We start from the raw sequence: 15,964 nt of genomic DNA, 5'->3' as shown, positions 1-15,964 counted from the left end.
ATTAATAGATTAATAAGAAAAATTGAAGCTTATTGAATTGAGTCAACACAGAGAAAGATTACAAAAATACCACAGAATATATGACATGTATCACACTGCAGTTTTTCTCCCATTTTAACCACAGTTGAGGAGGAAGAATCCTACTCCATTCTTTTTAAATTTCTTTTTCTTTTTTTTTCTTTTTTTTTTTTAAACACAAAGCTCAGCTTTCTAATCTAAAAGACATATAATTAAAAAACTTTTTCTTTATAGAGACGGGGGTCTTGCCATGTTGGCCAGGCTAGTCTCACATTCCGGGCTCAAGTGATCTGCTCGCCTCGGCCTCCCAAAGTGCTAGGATTACAGGTGTGAGCCACTGCTCTAGGCCCTTTACTTTTAATTCGACACAAAATTTAAGGTTACTTAAAAGATTATGTAATAAAAACATCCTGTTCAAAAACAGTTTTGCAGTATCTAGTCCATGTTAAACTAAAAATATAAGTCTATGTGTATGTAGCAAAATATGTTCCAAAACCTACATTTTGGGGAAAGGTTTAGCTAAAAGGGAATAAAAGTCAAATTGGCCTTAGGACATGGAGCCATTTCCCTGGTTTTCCTAAAGCTTTTGTCAAAAATCACCCAAGTTGTAGATAATTTTCTAGTGGGAATATAGTAACATGAGATGCTTAAATAGTATGTTTTAGAGGGAGAATGGAAAATGTCAAGTATCACCATACTCGAGGAATGAGAAAAATCTTTACCATCTACCTATTTTAACTTGGTGTATTTAATTTTATAATTTTTACTACTTGGAGATGTAAGTTAAATATTTCATTTCACCTAATGACAATTACCATTTAAATCTGCAATTTAAATGGTAGCAATGGATTAACTGTAGATCAGATCATATGTTTAAATCATTTTTCCTTTTCACACACTTTCACTTCATGCTCTGCATCTTAAACATGTCATTGGGAGATTACACTTTTATTTTTATAAAAGCTAATTATTTTCTATGCATAAGAACCAGTACTAAGATAAAGTGCTATTTCAAATAAGAAGTAGGAAAATTTTCTTTTCTAAATTAGTATTCTTTAAATGTTTTCATTATCTATGGCCATACTACCCTGAATGCACCCGATCTCTTCTAAGTATTTTTAAAAGTTAAGATTGATTTTTGATTCTTTCTTATTGGTAAATGTGGTTTTCTTTCACAGAAGTTAAAAATAAGGAAGAAAAGGTAAAAGAAGGAGCCAATTTAAATTAAAAGCAGTACAAATGTCTAAGACTGTGTTCTACAGTGGGGTAGCCACTAACCATATGTGGCAATTAAGCACTTGAAATGGGACCAGTCTGAATTGACATAAGTATATAAAAAAGAATGTAAAATTGTTCATTTTTTTATATTGATTACCTAAAGAAACATGTTGGATAGATTACCTGAAGAAACATTTTGGAAGAAATATTTTTGATATATTAGGTTGAATAAAATATGTTCTCAAAGTTAATTCTGCCTTTTTCTTTTTGTGTTTAATGTGCCTACTAGGAAATTTTAAATTACATATGTGTCTGACATTATGTTTCTCTTGGATAGCACCGACCTAAAATAGTAATGTCAACACTTGCACCAGTCTGAAATTTAAAACTAGTCAGGACTCAGTTAAACATCCAGAAAATATTTAAATAAGATACTATTTTCAAGCCCCTTACATACTATTAGAATTTGCTTTTACTCTGTAAGTGCTCATCTGATTATGAAGATTAAATAATTCTAAGGGAAAATGTTTATCTTGATTATGTGTGGTTTACTTGTTTTCAACAAACTTTTTGGTACTCAGATATTTAACGCTACAGATATTTTGGTAGAAAGGACACCTCAATAGAAATACTTCTACCTTTATACTTTTACATGGTTGAACAATATAATGGAGTGCAATATTTCCTCTGGAATAAATCAAGGTCATAGTTGATCATTCCATACCTGTGTAGCACGGGTGAAAAGTAATAATATTGTAAAGGCACTGCATGAAACAACCCTAATCCAAACCTAGATTCCAAATCAGAACTTATTACAAAGTACACTAATGTAGAGCCGATGGATACTTTATGGGAAGAAAAAACTTTATAAGAATTAATACATTTCTGTACTTAACTGACTGAAAACAAAATCTACTAAACGTGTATTTTTCAAGGTTTGATTACCACTTTTTTAATCTCTCCTCCAAGTGGTGCATACTAATTTGCTATTGACATTATTGTAGCTTTATTAACAGATGATATAGCTACTTGGTGGGGTCATGCTGAGGGTTTTTTTTTTTATTTGTTTGATATGTTTTGGGTGATATTTCTAGTATTTTTAAATAATGAGGTGCTTTGTTGCGAAGCTTGAACAATTGATCTCAGTCCTTTCTAACTGTTGGGTGATTCTGAAGCAGTGAACCAATGCCCTTTTTTTTCTTTTTCTTTTTTTTTTTTTTTTTTTTTGCTTTGCTTTATTAACTTGGTTTGCTCTGTTACCTGTTCACATGCTCTTACAGATGCAACTAATTCATGAAATTTCGAACTTAAAGAATTTAGTTAAGCATGCAGAAGTATATAATCAAGATCTTGAGGTGAGCATTCATGTTGGTATTTCTATTGATAAGCAATTAGAACTATAAAACATGCAACATATGTAACTGAACATGATGTCAGAAATAAGGGAATTATGTTTTTAAAATATTAGTGACTTTGAATTTTACTATGAATTTACACTAATATATATAAGTTCTGTTTTAATCCCTTAGACTTCAAATCAGATTCTAAATTGTTACTCTCTCCTTTGATTCTTTTAGAATGAACTCAGTTCAAAAGTAGAGCTGCTTAGAGAAAAGGAAGACCAGATTAAGAAGCTACAGGAATACATAGACTCTCAAAAGCTAGAAAATATAAAAATGGACTTGTCATACTCATTGGTAAAAATCAGGCTTATTTTGTTGTGTAATCACATAAATATATATAGCATACCATCATCTTAGCAAATGCTTATACTGGACCTACTTTGTGCTGTGTATTGTTGTAATAAATTTATATATATTTCATTAAATCTGTCAATAACCCTATGAGATAGGGACTGTTAGTATATTTGCCATTTTAGAGATAAAGTCACATTTGTGGAAAGTTGATCATATCATCCTTTGAGTAAATATAAGGAAGTTAAGGACAGGCTCCCATTAAAAATCAGTACGTTTTAGGCCAGGGCACAGTGGCTCATCCCTGTGATGCCAGTACTTTGGGAGGCTGAAGTGGGAGATCACTTGAGCCCAGGAGTTCAAGACTAGCCTGGGCAACATAGTGAGACCTGATCTGTACAAAATATACAAAAATAAGCCTGGCAGGTACTGCCAGCTACTTGGGTAACTGAGGTGGCAGGATTGCTTGAGCCTGGGAGGTTGAGGCTGCAATGAGCCGAGATCATGCCATTGCATTCCAGCCTGGGCAACAGAGCAAGACTCTGTCTCCAAAAAAAAAAAAAAATCAGTAAAATTTTAAAATTCTGAATTTTTTTCAGTAGTTTTATACAAATGCATGCAGTAGTGTATAGTCAAGATCTTAAATATTAAACTGGGATATTTTTTCATAATTTTATAGCTCTAGATGATTTTAGTTGATATAAGATCTTGGCATTAAATAACATTGAATCTGATGATGATGTCATTTAATTGCTTCAGTTTGCTTTCAATATACCTGATTACTTATATATGTTTGGTTCCAGTTTTTAATACTTTTTTTTTTTTATGATAACAGTTTCTAGCTGGAACTTTTAAAAGACTAGTTTCTGTTCTTCTGTTTTCAGTTGAGTTTTTTAGTTTTTGTTACCTTCTATTCTTTTGTTGCCTTTTATTTGTGACAAATGATTCTTTTCAAAGGGGTTCATACCATTTCATATCATCCTATTCTGAGGCCCTGGATAGGAAGGCACTTTTATGTATTCTGGAGTGTCTGTTCATAGCGTGGCAAGCAGAACTGCCCACTTTTTAAAAATTACTATTTCTTTTTCCTTATTCATTCATGTATTAATTTATTAATTTTTTTCCAAGGACATATCATTGATTTCATATAAGCTAAAGTCATATTAAAATGCCACTTCTCTTTAGAAATGAGGTTGTAGATTTTTTTCATGTATTTTTCATTTGCATTTTCTCATCTGTAAGTTTCTTGTTCATATCATTTCTCTATTTTTCTATTAGATCATTTGTCTTTTTCCTTTTCAATTTGTGGGTTAATATCTTTAATTTAACTGTTAGCCACTTACCTATCATGTGCTGAAGAGAATAACTCAAAATAAAAATACATAGAAAACTTCATCAGCCTTGCCGAACAAAAGTTGTTTTAACCTTTAAACGAAACAGATCTAAATTATGATACATTGCTTATATAATTTGATATATTGCTTATATAATTTGAAAAATATGACCAGAATTTTTAAAAATTATTTTTATTAGGAAAACATGATTTCTTTTTATATATTTGGTAACTAGCATATTTGTATGCTTTTTGATTAGCTAGAGTTAACATTTATATACATGTTCTCTTAACAATTTTCCAACTCTGTGAAAATTAGATTTCACTGAACCCCTTTTGTCGTCTGTCTAGGAAAGCATTGAAGACCCAAAACAAATGAAGCAGACTCTGTTTGATGCTGAAACTGTAGCCCTTGATGCCAAGAGAGAATCAGCCTTTCTTAGAAGTGAAAATCTGGAGCTGAAGGAGAAAATGGTAAGTATTTTTTGTAATATTTATAATAAAGTAGTTGTAATGATCAGTGTATTTTTGTGCATTTGCAATGTTTTTCTCAATAGAAAGAAGTTGCAACTACATACAAGCAAATGGAAAATGATATTCAGTTATATCAAAGCCAATTGGAGGCAAAAAAGAAAATGCAAGTTGATCTGGAGAAAGAATTACAATCTGCTTTTAATGAGATAACAAAACTCACCTCCCTTATAGATGGCAAAGTTCCAAAAGGTATTTTGCAATTTTAAACATCTTTTTTCGAATCTGACTTCTTCTAGAAATGTACCTAAACAATTTGACAAGCATATTTCAATGATTAAAAATTCATTATACTCTGACTTTTTAAAAACTCAATATTACGTTTTAGTTTCATTTGGTATTAATATTTATAAAGATTTCCATGGGTTTCAAATCATAAGGGATTATTTTTCAAATAAACTTTACCTGATCCTGAAAAAAGGTGATTCAAGGACAATTAAAAATTAAATTACCTGTTTGGCAACATTGGATCTTTATACAATTTACCAAAACTTTCTAGATTTGCTCTGTAATTTGGAATTGGAAGGAAAGATTACTGATCTTCAGAAAGAACTAAATAAAGAAGTTGAAGAAAATGAAGCTTTGCGGGAAGAAGTCATTTTGCTTTCAGAATTGAAATCTTTACCTTCTGAAGTAGAAAGACTGAGGAAAGAGGTAAACACATTTATAAGCACTTATCCCTTATTTTGAAATAAAAACCTTTGCGATAATAGTGCCTTAAATATTTTGGTATAGTTTATTTTAAACTAGCAGACAAGAGAGATACTGTAAACGTTTTGACTAGTTAGAAATAGAAATGAATATAGTTGATCTTCTAATTTGTTCTTATGCTACTAGATTAAAAATATTTTTTTTCAAGGTGTATTTAACAGTATACTTAGTAATATAATCCATGTAGCAGCCATTTCTGTAGTCCTCAAATGTTGCATTTATACAGTATTACAGCCCACCCTTAGTCTTTACCATTTTTTTGGTAGTAGTAGTATCATTATGTTGAATAAAAGACAGTAATGAGGGAAAAGAGGTTGCACTGATAAAGTTTTAGAGGTTAATGCAAACCTTGCAGGCTGGTGAATGTTTCTGTAAATCCATGGCCTGCCAGTTTTTCTTTCTACTTGTCTAAAAGAAAAATGGCAAAAATTTGAGTACTTACTGTATGGCAAACATCATGCTAAAGAACTTCAAAAACATTATTTCATTTACTCATCTTATAAACTCTTCAAAAGTAGGTAGTTTTTTAGTCCCAATAACCCATTATCAAACTAATAGTTGAGCCACATAAATCTGCCTCCTAAACCCGTGATTGTAGCTACACGCTGTATTGCCCCTCTTTACTTTGTCCCTCCTTTATCTCTTCTTTTTTTCTTATCTCTCTCTGCCCTTATCTTTCACAGTGATTAAACTGTTAATATACAAGATATGGGTTATTTAAATTATGTAATTATTTAAATATTACTTAAGTGATACTTTTATTTTTATTTTTTTCATGGACCATACCACTTAAGATAATTTTAAATGATTAAACATTACTTAAATTATTCATTGATTAAGTTTTTGGAAACCTGAGAGGCATTCAAAGCCTTTAGGGAAAAAAATGTCAAATTCTGAGAAATGCCTGCCACATGATAAAGTTAGAAAACACTTTAGCATGATAGGTAAGGAAATAAAGACAATCTGATTATGTGCCTTTACTATTTTCCATGCAGACCTTACTTTCTAGAATACAAAGAGATTAGAAAATAAAACATCAAAGGTAGAGTTAAACAAGCTGAGTTAGGGAAAAGTGACAATAAGAGTACTACTATATTGCCTTTCCACAGTCAACTTTTTGCTGAATGTAAATAACTTCTCTTTTTGCAAAGAAAGCTTTTTTTCCTAAAAATTGCTTCAGTGAATCATATGTTGCTAACATCCCTAAATTTTATTTCTTTTCCATAGATACATGACAAATCTGAAGAGCTCCATATAATAACATCAGAAAAAGATAAATTGTTTTCTGAAGTAGTTCATAAGGAGAGTAGAGTTCAAAGTTTACTTGAAGAAATTGGGAAAACAAAAGATGACCTAGCAACTACCCAGTCGAATTATAAAAGCACTGATCAAGAATTCCAAAATTTCAAAACCCTTCATATGGACTTTGAGCAAAAGTATAAGATGGTCCTTGAGGAGAATGAGAGAATGAATCAGGAAATAGTTAATCTCTCTAAAGAAGCCCAAAAATTTGATTCGAGTTTGGGTGCTTTGAAGACCGAGGTTGGTACAAGATGCTATTTTGAGAAATGCTCCTTAGTCTTCTGGGGTTTTGGTTTCTGTGTATATGTATGCCTCAGACTGCTCTGCTTTTACTGTGTGACATTTACTTTTTCTTTTTTAAAGCTTTCTTACAAGACCCAAGAACTTCAGGAGAAAACACGTGAGGTTCAAGAAAGACTAAATGAGATGGAACAGCTAAAGGAACAATTAGAAAATAGAGATTCTACACTGCAAACTGTAGAAAGGGAGAAAACACTGATTACTGAGAAACTGCAGCAAACTTTAGAAGAAGTAAAAACTTTAACTCAAGAAAAAGATGACCTAAAACAACTCCAAGAAAGCTTGCAAATTGAGAGGGACCAACTCAAAAGTGATATTCACGATACTGTAAACATGGTAAGGTTTTGATTGATTAAACTTTGAAAAATTGGAGACTTTTAAAAACATTGCAGAGGCCATCATTTATTATTTATGATTATGTTATGTAGTAGCTACAAAATAATTTTGTTTCATATTCTAATGGAAATTGTTTTTATATTTCTCTAACAAAGAACATAGATACTCAAGAACTATTACGAAATGCTCTCGAGTCTCTGAAACAACATCAAGAAACAATTAATACACTAAAATCGGAAATTTCTGAGGAAGTTTCCAGGAATTTGCATGTGGAGGAAAATACAGGAGAAACTAAAGATGAATTTCAGCAAAAGGTAAAGGGTGTTTATTTTCAGAGTTTTCATATACTTGTATATATACTCTTTAACCTCAAATACTTAAACACATAATATTCTCAATTTCATTTGTTACTCACAATGGTAATAACTAACAATAATTTTACAAGCTTATCCCTAATGCCTTTGAAATAACTTAGGATAGAATATGTTTATAATCAATTAGAAAGGGAAAGGGCCCAAAAATGTATTAGTCCAAATTTTGCATAGCTGATACTTATTTTATGTCAGATTTACTATACTAAACTTGCTTAGAGTTTAAAATTCAGTCCATTGCAGGGGGGATTGCCTTATAACGTTATACCAGGGTTTCATTTATTAACAGTATTCTTTTCTACTTTCCCACAACACCTCTAAGATATATTGGTAACAGTAATTTTGTAATAACATGTCTCATTTTTATTATAGTTCATATTATTTTATCCAGAGTATTTACTGCTAGAATTTTAAAATATTCAATAGGAGACAGATGAAATAATCTTTTGTAAATATATAGCTTGGAATAGTATATAGTAGTATATATTTTTTAAATTGGTAGTAAATACACATAACATAAAATTTACCACCTTAACCATTTTAAGTATATACTTCACTAGTGTAAAATTCATTCACATTGTGATACAACCAATTTCCAGAATTTTTTCATCTTGCAAAACCAAAACTATACCCATTGAGCAACAGCTCCCCAGTTTTCCTTCTCACAGACCCTGGCTACCACCATTTTTTTTCTGTCTTTATGAATTTGACTACTCTGAGTACCTCATATAAGTGGAATCATGCAGTATTTATCTTTTGTGACTGACCTGTCTCATTTTGCATAATGTCTTCATCCATGTTGTAGCATGTGTTAGAATTTCCTTCCTTTTTGTGAGTGAATTTCCATTATATGTATATGCCACAGTTTGCTTATCTATGCATCCATCATGGACACTTGGGTTGCTTCTACCCATTATTGGCTGTTGTGAATAAAGCTCCTATGAATGTGGGTGAACAAATATCTCTTCAAAACCCTGCTTTCAGTTATTTTGGATATATATATCCAGAAGTGGAATTGCTAGGTTATATGGTAATTCTATTTTTAATTTTTTGAGAAAGCACCATAATGTTTTCCATAACAGCTGCACCATTTTAATTCCCACCAACAGGACATAAGTGTTCTGGTTTATATGCACCTTTGCCAACACACTATTTTCTGTTTTTGTTTTTTTTTTGATAGTAGCCATCCTAATGGATGTGAGGCAGTATCTCATCGTGGTTTTGAGTTGCATTTTCCTAATGATTAGTGATGTTGAACGTCTTCGTGTGCTTTTTGGCCATTTGTTTATCTTCCTTGCAGAAATGTCTATTTAAGTCTTTTCCCATTTTTATATTGGGTTGTTTGATTTTTGTCATTGAGTTGTAGGAGTTCTTTATACTTCTGAATATTACCCCTTTATCAGTTATATGCAATATTGCAAAAATTTCCTCCCATTCCATCAGCTGTCTTTTTACTCTGTTGATTGTATCCTTTGATACACAGAAGTTTTTAATTTCAATGTAGTCAAGTTTATTTATTTTTACTCTTGTTGCCTGTGTTTTGGTGTCATATCCAAGAAATCATTGCCAAGACCCTTATCATGAATCTATTCCCTTATGTTTTCTTCTAAGAGTTTTGTAATTTTCGCTCTTACGTTTAGGCCTGTAATCCATTTTGCATTTATTTGTATATATAGTGTAAGGTCAGGGTACAACTTCGTTCTTTTGTGTGTGGCTATTGTTTTCCCAACACCATTTTTTGAAAAGATCATCCTGTCCCCATTGAGTAGTCTTGGCATCCTTGTTGAAGATACCGTGACCATATACACAAGCATTAATTTCTGGTCTTTCTATTCTGTTCCAATGGTTTATATGTCTGTCTTTATGCTAGCACCACATTCTTTTGATTACTGTAGCTTTATAAGTTTTGAAATCAGGAAGTACAAGACCTCCAACTTTGTTCTTCTTTTTCAAGATTCTTTTCCCTATTTGGGGCCCTTTAAGATTCTATGTTAATCTTAGGGTAGATTTTTCTAATTCTGCAAAAGACACCATTGGGATTTTGATAGGGATTACATTAAACGGTAGATTGTTCGGTAGTATTGATGTCTTAAAAATATTGTCTTCTAATCCATGAACACGGGATGTCTTACCATTTGTGTCTTCTTTAATTTCTTCTCAGCAACATTTACAGTTTTCAGCAGATAAGTCTTTCACCTCCTTGGTTAAGTTTATTCTTAGTATTTTGTTCTTTTTTGATGCTATTATACATAAAATTGCCTTAATTTCTTCTTTGGATCATTCATTGTTAGTGTACAGAAATGCAACTGATGTTGTACAGTCATGCATTTTTAACAGAATACATTATTAAATAAAAGCAAATACACATTTCAAAATAATTCAGTAAGATCCAATTGATATAAATAAATATCTGTACATTTATATATTACTTCTATAAAATGAGCTGCATTTTCCTCCATTTACTCCAGGGCAAAATACTGCCTTGGAAAATGGAACTTTTTTTTTATTTCCATCTCCTTATGCTTTAGTTCTCTCTCACTTTTTCTGTATCTTATGTTCTCAGCTTATTTATAATTTGGAATAACCATAGGCCAAAGGCATTTGACCTCAATTTGAAATTTACCCTCAACACAATGGCTTATGCCTGTAATCCTAGCACTTTCAAAGGCCAAGGTGGGCAGATTGCTTGAGTCCAGGAGTTCAAGACCGACCTGGGCAACATGGTGAAACCTTGTCTCTACAAAAAAATACAAAAATTAGCCAGGTGTGGTAGCAACGCACCTGTAGTCTCAGCCACTCAGGAGGCTGAGGTAGGAGGATCACCTGAGCCCAGGAAGGTTGAGGCTGCAGTGAGCCCAGATCATGCTGCAGCACTCCAGCCTGGGCGACAGAGTGAGACCCTGTCTAAAAAAAAAGAAAGAAATAATAACTTCCACTTTTATGATGGGAAAGTTTTTTTAGTAGACTTTTGACAATAATATATGGCAATCAATAACTGTTTTAAACAAATCCAAAATGCAGTTATAGAGACAATAGAAGATGAAGGGAAGAGTAGAGTTATATTCACTGGGAACAGCTAAGATCCTATGTTACCAAGTATATGCAGGAGTCATTTATCCATGTTGATAAAAGGATGTAGCTGGGGCTTTTCTGAGGCCATTCTGTTCATCAGGGATCCTAAAGTCTGGGATGGAAGGCTGAGATCAATTTGGTCTTGTATCATGCTCATGCTGGAATCTGCCATGGGAATAAAAGAGTGGAAATGGGGATTTCCAGGTGCTCCCCTGTTCATCTAGGCACCAGAGAGCTGCACTAGCAGGTCTATCATGAATCTCCTTGGAATGCTCATTTTTAGTCCTACTTGATGTGTCTGTTTCTGGAAATGCAGTATTTTTAATGTATCTCAACAAAAATATTTTATGATTAGTAAGCTTATTCTTATATAAAGGACAATTTTTTTTTCCTTTTTCACATGTTCTAATAATTTTTTATTTAATAATTAGATCTATTAGATTTTATTCATAACTGTGGTAGTTGAAGTACCTTCTAGGCTGAGTTCAGATTTGAAATAAACCTTGGCTATCATTACAGAAAATTTTGTCTCAATCTGCTTTGTATTTGAAAGATAGGAGATTCTGAATTATAATATCTAACAGACTAGTCCCAAAAGACTATGTGTTCCCTACCTTAATTTCTCATGTAGTTAGCTCTGTGTTCACCGTTATCTTCTAGAAGCTCATGCATATTGCCAACAATAAGGGGGTTGCTAAATAAAGTACAGTTTATATCTACTCTAGAGAATCAAGCAGCTACTAAAAATTATTTGTAGGTTACATAACAGCATGTGAAAATACATATGATCTAAGTGGAAAAGATAAAAACTAAAAAGAATCACACATATAAATTCATTATAATAGCTATGTTTAAAAAAAAAAAAACAAAAAAAAAACCTTTAATGGAAAAAACTCCAGAAGTAAATTTACCAGAATTCTAATAGTTTGTTGTGTGAAGTTGGTGACAGTGGATGATTTTTATTCTTTGTTTTTCTATTGTTTTCTAATGTGATTATAGATTATTATAAAAACTTTTAAATACCTGTGTAAGGCAATATGGAGCTGTTTGCTGAACTAGTGTAATGTTATATAATAATACCCTAAATTTGTACCAGCAATAGTAATTTCAGTCTCCGTCTCCCTTTACCAATAAGTTCACGTATTAGGTTACATTTGGTCGTGACTTATTTATGAATAAATGAATTTATATAACATTTTTCTTAAGCAGTATATAAAATATACATATATTAAGAAAAGATGAATTTCACCCTTACGAAATAGATCTCTATCAAAATTATTTAGCCCCCTACATATAATAAAACTCCAGCCTTTTGTAAGTAGGGCTGCCTCTGAAAATAAAGATTTGCAGGGAGTGGGAGACAGGGAATGATTCCCAGCTTTTAGGAGGAAATAGATAAAGTGATAGAGTTCAAGATTGCTTACTCCTTTAGTAGTAAATAAACAAACTACTACTAGAATGAAACTTGGAAAATATTTATGGAAGATATGTACAAACTAAAGGCAGATATCCTTTAATTAATGTATTAATGTCATTGAAATAAGTAAACATGCAGAATCATGTTAACCTATCATACGTGAAGACAATTATTAATATTTATAGTTGTCCATATTGTTCTGATTAGTGAACAGACATAAGAGCACAAACTTTGGAGCCAGATCACTTGGATTCAAAACCTAGCTAAACCTCTGAGTGACCTTGGGCAAGTGACTTTACCTCTCTCCAGTTCAGTTTCCTCATCTGTCAAATGAAGATTATGGTAATACCTACCTCATAAAGTTACTGTCAAGATTAAATGTGTTAAGATATGAGAATAGTACCTGGCACCTAATAGATGTGTTGGCTATTTTTATTATTTTTTTAAGTTGTTGTTAACTACTTAAGAAATTCTTCTGTAATGTGTTTATGTTTTAGATGGTTGGCATAGATAAAAAACAGGATTTGGAAGCTAAAAATACCCAAACACTAACTGCAGATGTTAAGGATAATGAGATAATTAAGCAACAAAGGAAGATATTTTCTTTAATACAGGAGAAAAATGAACTCCAACAAATGTTAGAGAGTGTTATAGCAGAAAAGGAACAATTGAAGACTGACCTAAAGGAAAATATTGAAATGGTAGGATTTAGCACTGTATACTTGGCATTACCTTTTTGTCTTCATTTGTTTCAGATTTTTATCAACTTTATTGAGGTATAATTTATATACAATAAATGTATCTGGTGGAAGTGTATGGTCTGACGACTTTTAACAAATGTCTCTACCCATTTCCTCTTCACCCTAGTCAAGATAGAAGATGTTTCCATCACCCCCAGAAAGTTTCCTCACACCCCTATCACAGACCCTCATCACCTCCTCCCCGCCAGATTATCAGTCCTGATATGTTCACCTTAAATCATTTGTCTCTTCTAGAGCTTTATACAAATAGAATCATACAGTATGTAGTCTCTTATGTTTGACTTTCTACACTCCCTTTTACTGCCAAGGAATAGTTCATTGTATTAATACGCCATAATTTTTTTATTCTTTTTCCTATTGATGGAAATTTGGGTTCCGTTCAGTATTTGGCTATTTTGAATAAAAGTACTGTAAACATTCTTGTACAACTCTTTTTATTTACATATCTTTATTTACTTAAGGTAAATATCTAAATGGAATTGCTGTGTCACAGGGAAGAATATGTTTAACTTGATGAGAATTTGCTAGACTGATTTCCAAAGTAATTATATCATTTTACATTCCCATTAGCAAATTAAGAGAATTCTGGTGGCTCAAACATCCTTCTTCACCAACACTTCATATTTATTGGTGCTTTTAATTTTAGCCATTCTAATGGGTGTGCAGACTGTTGTTTTAATTTGCCTTTCCCTAATGACTAAAGATGTTGAACATTTTTTCTTGTGCTTCTAGACCATTGTATATCTTCTTCTGTAATTTGTCTGTTCTCAAAGAGGTATGTTGTAGATTTTCAGTGTATAGGTCTTTTAATATTTTATTAAATTTGTTCCTAAATGTTTCTCTTTTTTTTTGCTGCCATAATTTTTAAATTTTATTTTTAATTGTTTGTTGTTGATGTCTGCCAATATTTTCACACTTAGGTTTTCTATGTTTAGGGGTGATATAATGTGTATAAGTTTAAATAAATATTTGGAGAAGTTCACTGTGGATCATAGTAGAATGCGACCATTTGTATTGTTTTAATTTTATAAGTTTTGGGGATTGTCTCCTTCATCAAAAGAGCAGAATGTAAATAAGCACACAAACAAACAACGGTATTTTCTTCTCAGTCTCTGGCTTGTTATGTTTTTGTGGTCTTGATACGTGAGAATGTCACTGTGTGAGCCTAATAACCAGGATCAGCCCAAGTCATGCTAGCAGAGGGTGGCTGCCATTTTGAGCTCGCTGGCAGTGATCGGTGCTAAAACCAAAGCCATCCCAGTGTTTGAAAAAACTATAGCTATAGTCTCATTATTACTCAGTGATAGCTCAGAAAAAGTCTCTTTTGGCTTAAAGGTAGAAATAAGCTAAGCTCTCATGATAGAATGTTAAATCCAATTCTAATTCTCATGGTAGGAATGTAAATTGAGCAGTAAAGAAACAGTATAAAAAGCAGATTCTTGGCATCTTATATTATTAAATTAAGGACTTTCTTTTTTGAAATTTGTCTTTTCCTATATAGTTTTCCCTGATTTCTTCATTTGCAGACTGAGAGAAATGCTGATGTTTTACCTGATTTCATAAATGTTAGCTAATATTTACTTTAATCTCAACTTTTTTTTTTCTTTCTAGACCATTGAAAACCAGGAAGAGTTAAGACTTCTTGGAGATGAACTTAAAAAGCAACAACAGATAGTTGCACAAGAAAAGAACCATGCCATAAAGAAAGAAGAAGAGCTTTCTAGGACCTGTGACAGACTGGCAGAAGTCGAAGAAAAACTAAAGGAAAAGGTGAATTTTTAAAGTTATTTCCCTGGCCATTTTTTCTAACTAAACTTTTTTTTTGGTAATTTTTATTTCTGTAGACCTAAATCCAGAAATAGCACATACCATCCAAATGAACATATTTCAATGCTAGTATTTTAGATGATTTCAACTTACACTGAGATCTAAACTAACATACCTTATGAGGATTATATTATTCCAGAGTCTTTAGGTGAGAGAGGGCTTTGTATCATTTAAACAAATCATATGATGTATTCATTCATCAAATATTTATTGAGCACTGTCATGGGCCACGCACTGTTCTGGGCACTTGAGATATATTAGCCAACAAAACAAAGATTCTTTCCTTGCAGAGATGCATTAGTCATTTTGAAATGTAAGATTTATCACTATTACCATCTCTTAGATGTTTGCAGTTTCCCGAATCATTTCTTATATAGAAGCTAGGTGTTATTGGGATATTTGTGTAAGAGCTAAGACCCCTGTAACAGCTGTAGTTCCCAAGAGATTCTAAAATGCACCCATAGAGATCTTTCTATATAAGCTAAGGGCAGTGCCACTTGCATAATAGATAATATAGTACGGTTCTGTTATTATTCTGTGGAATATTTTTTCTTTTTTCTTTCCTCTTTTTTTTTTTGAGACAGGGTCTCACTCTGTCACCCAGGCTGGAGTGCAGTGGCATGATCACAGCTCACTGTAGCCTCAACCCCCCCTGGGTTCAGGCAGTCCTCCCACTTCAGCCTCCCGAGTAGCTGAGACTAAATTAGCTGTGCCACAACACCCAGCTAATTGTTGTATTTTTGGTAGAAACGAGGTCTCACTATGTTGCCCAGGCTGGTCTCAAACTCCTGGGCTCAAGCAGTCTTCCTGCCTCAGCCTCCCAAAGTGCTAGGATTACAGGTGTGAGCCATCATGCCCAGCCTGTTTTTTTCTTAATATGTGTTTTCTTTTAATTCTGATCCCTTTCACTATCTCACCTAATTGAGTTTACAAAAACCTTATGTCTGTTTCATACTCCTATAAAAATGGTAAAATCAACAGCCTGTGAAGGTTAATGTCTCAGTATTTGGAGGAGCCACCCATAAGCATCTTATTGGAAGTGAAAATAAATTCTCCAAAAGTTTTTAAGAGGA

General features: G+C 32.5%; 1 protein-coding gene across 6 annotated transcripts in view; it reads left to right on the top strand.

Annotated features, from left to right (window-relative positions):
• Positions 1-15,964, top strand: part of CENPE (centromere protein E) — a 94,018-nt gene that overhangs the window by 33,097 nt on the left and 44,957 nt on the right. For 4 of the 6 annotated variants that reach the window (XM_003829965.5, XM_063603852.1, XM_008955346.4 and 1 more), the window contains exons 17-26: positions 2,517-2,591; positions 2,814-2,933; positions 4,615-4,737; positions 4,821-4,986; positions 5,294-5,448; positions 6,733-7,047; positions 7,171-7,443; positions 7,599-7,757; positions 12,801-13,004; positions 14,676-14,834. In XM_003829965.5, the coding sequence (XP_003830013.4) occupies positions 2,517-2,591; positions 2,814-2,933; positions 4,615-4,737; positions 4,821-4,986; positions 5,294-5,448; positions 6,733-7,047; positions 7,171-7,443; positions 7,599-7,757; positions 12,801-13,004; positions 14,676-14,834 (1,749 nt within the window). The remainder of the gene's footprint in view (positions 1-2,516; positions 2,592-2,813; positions 2,934-4,614; positions 4,738-4,820; positions 4,987-5,293; positions 5,449-6,732; positions 7,048-7,170; positions 7,444-7,598; positions 7,758-12,800; positions 13,005-14,675; positions 14,835-15,964) is intronic. The other 2 variants (XM_055111680.2, XM_008955348.4) reach the window with 2 other exon arrangements.

This window comes from Pan paniscus, chromosome 3 (genome assembly GCF_029289425.2).
Source record: "Pan paniscus chromosome 3, NHGRI_mPanPan1-v2.0_pri, whole genome shotgun sequence".
In the NCBI taxonomy this organism is placed as follows: domain Eukaryota; kingdom Metazoa; phylum Chordata; class Mammalia; order Primates; family Hominidae; genus Pan; species Pan paniscus.
This window is presented reverse-complemented; position numbering and strand designations above follow the sequence as displayed.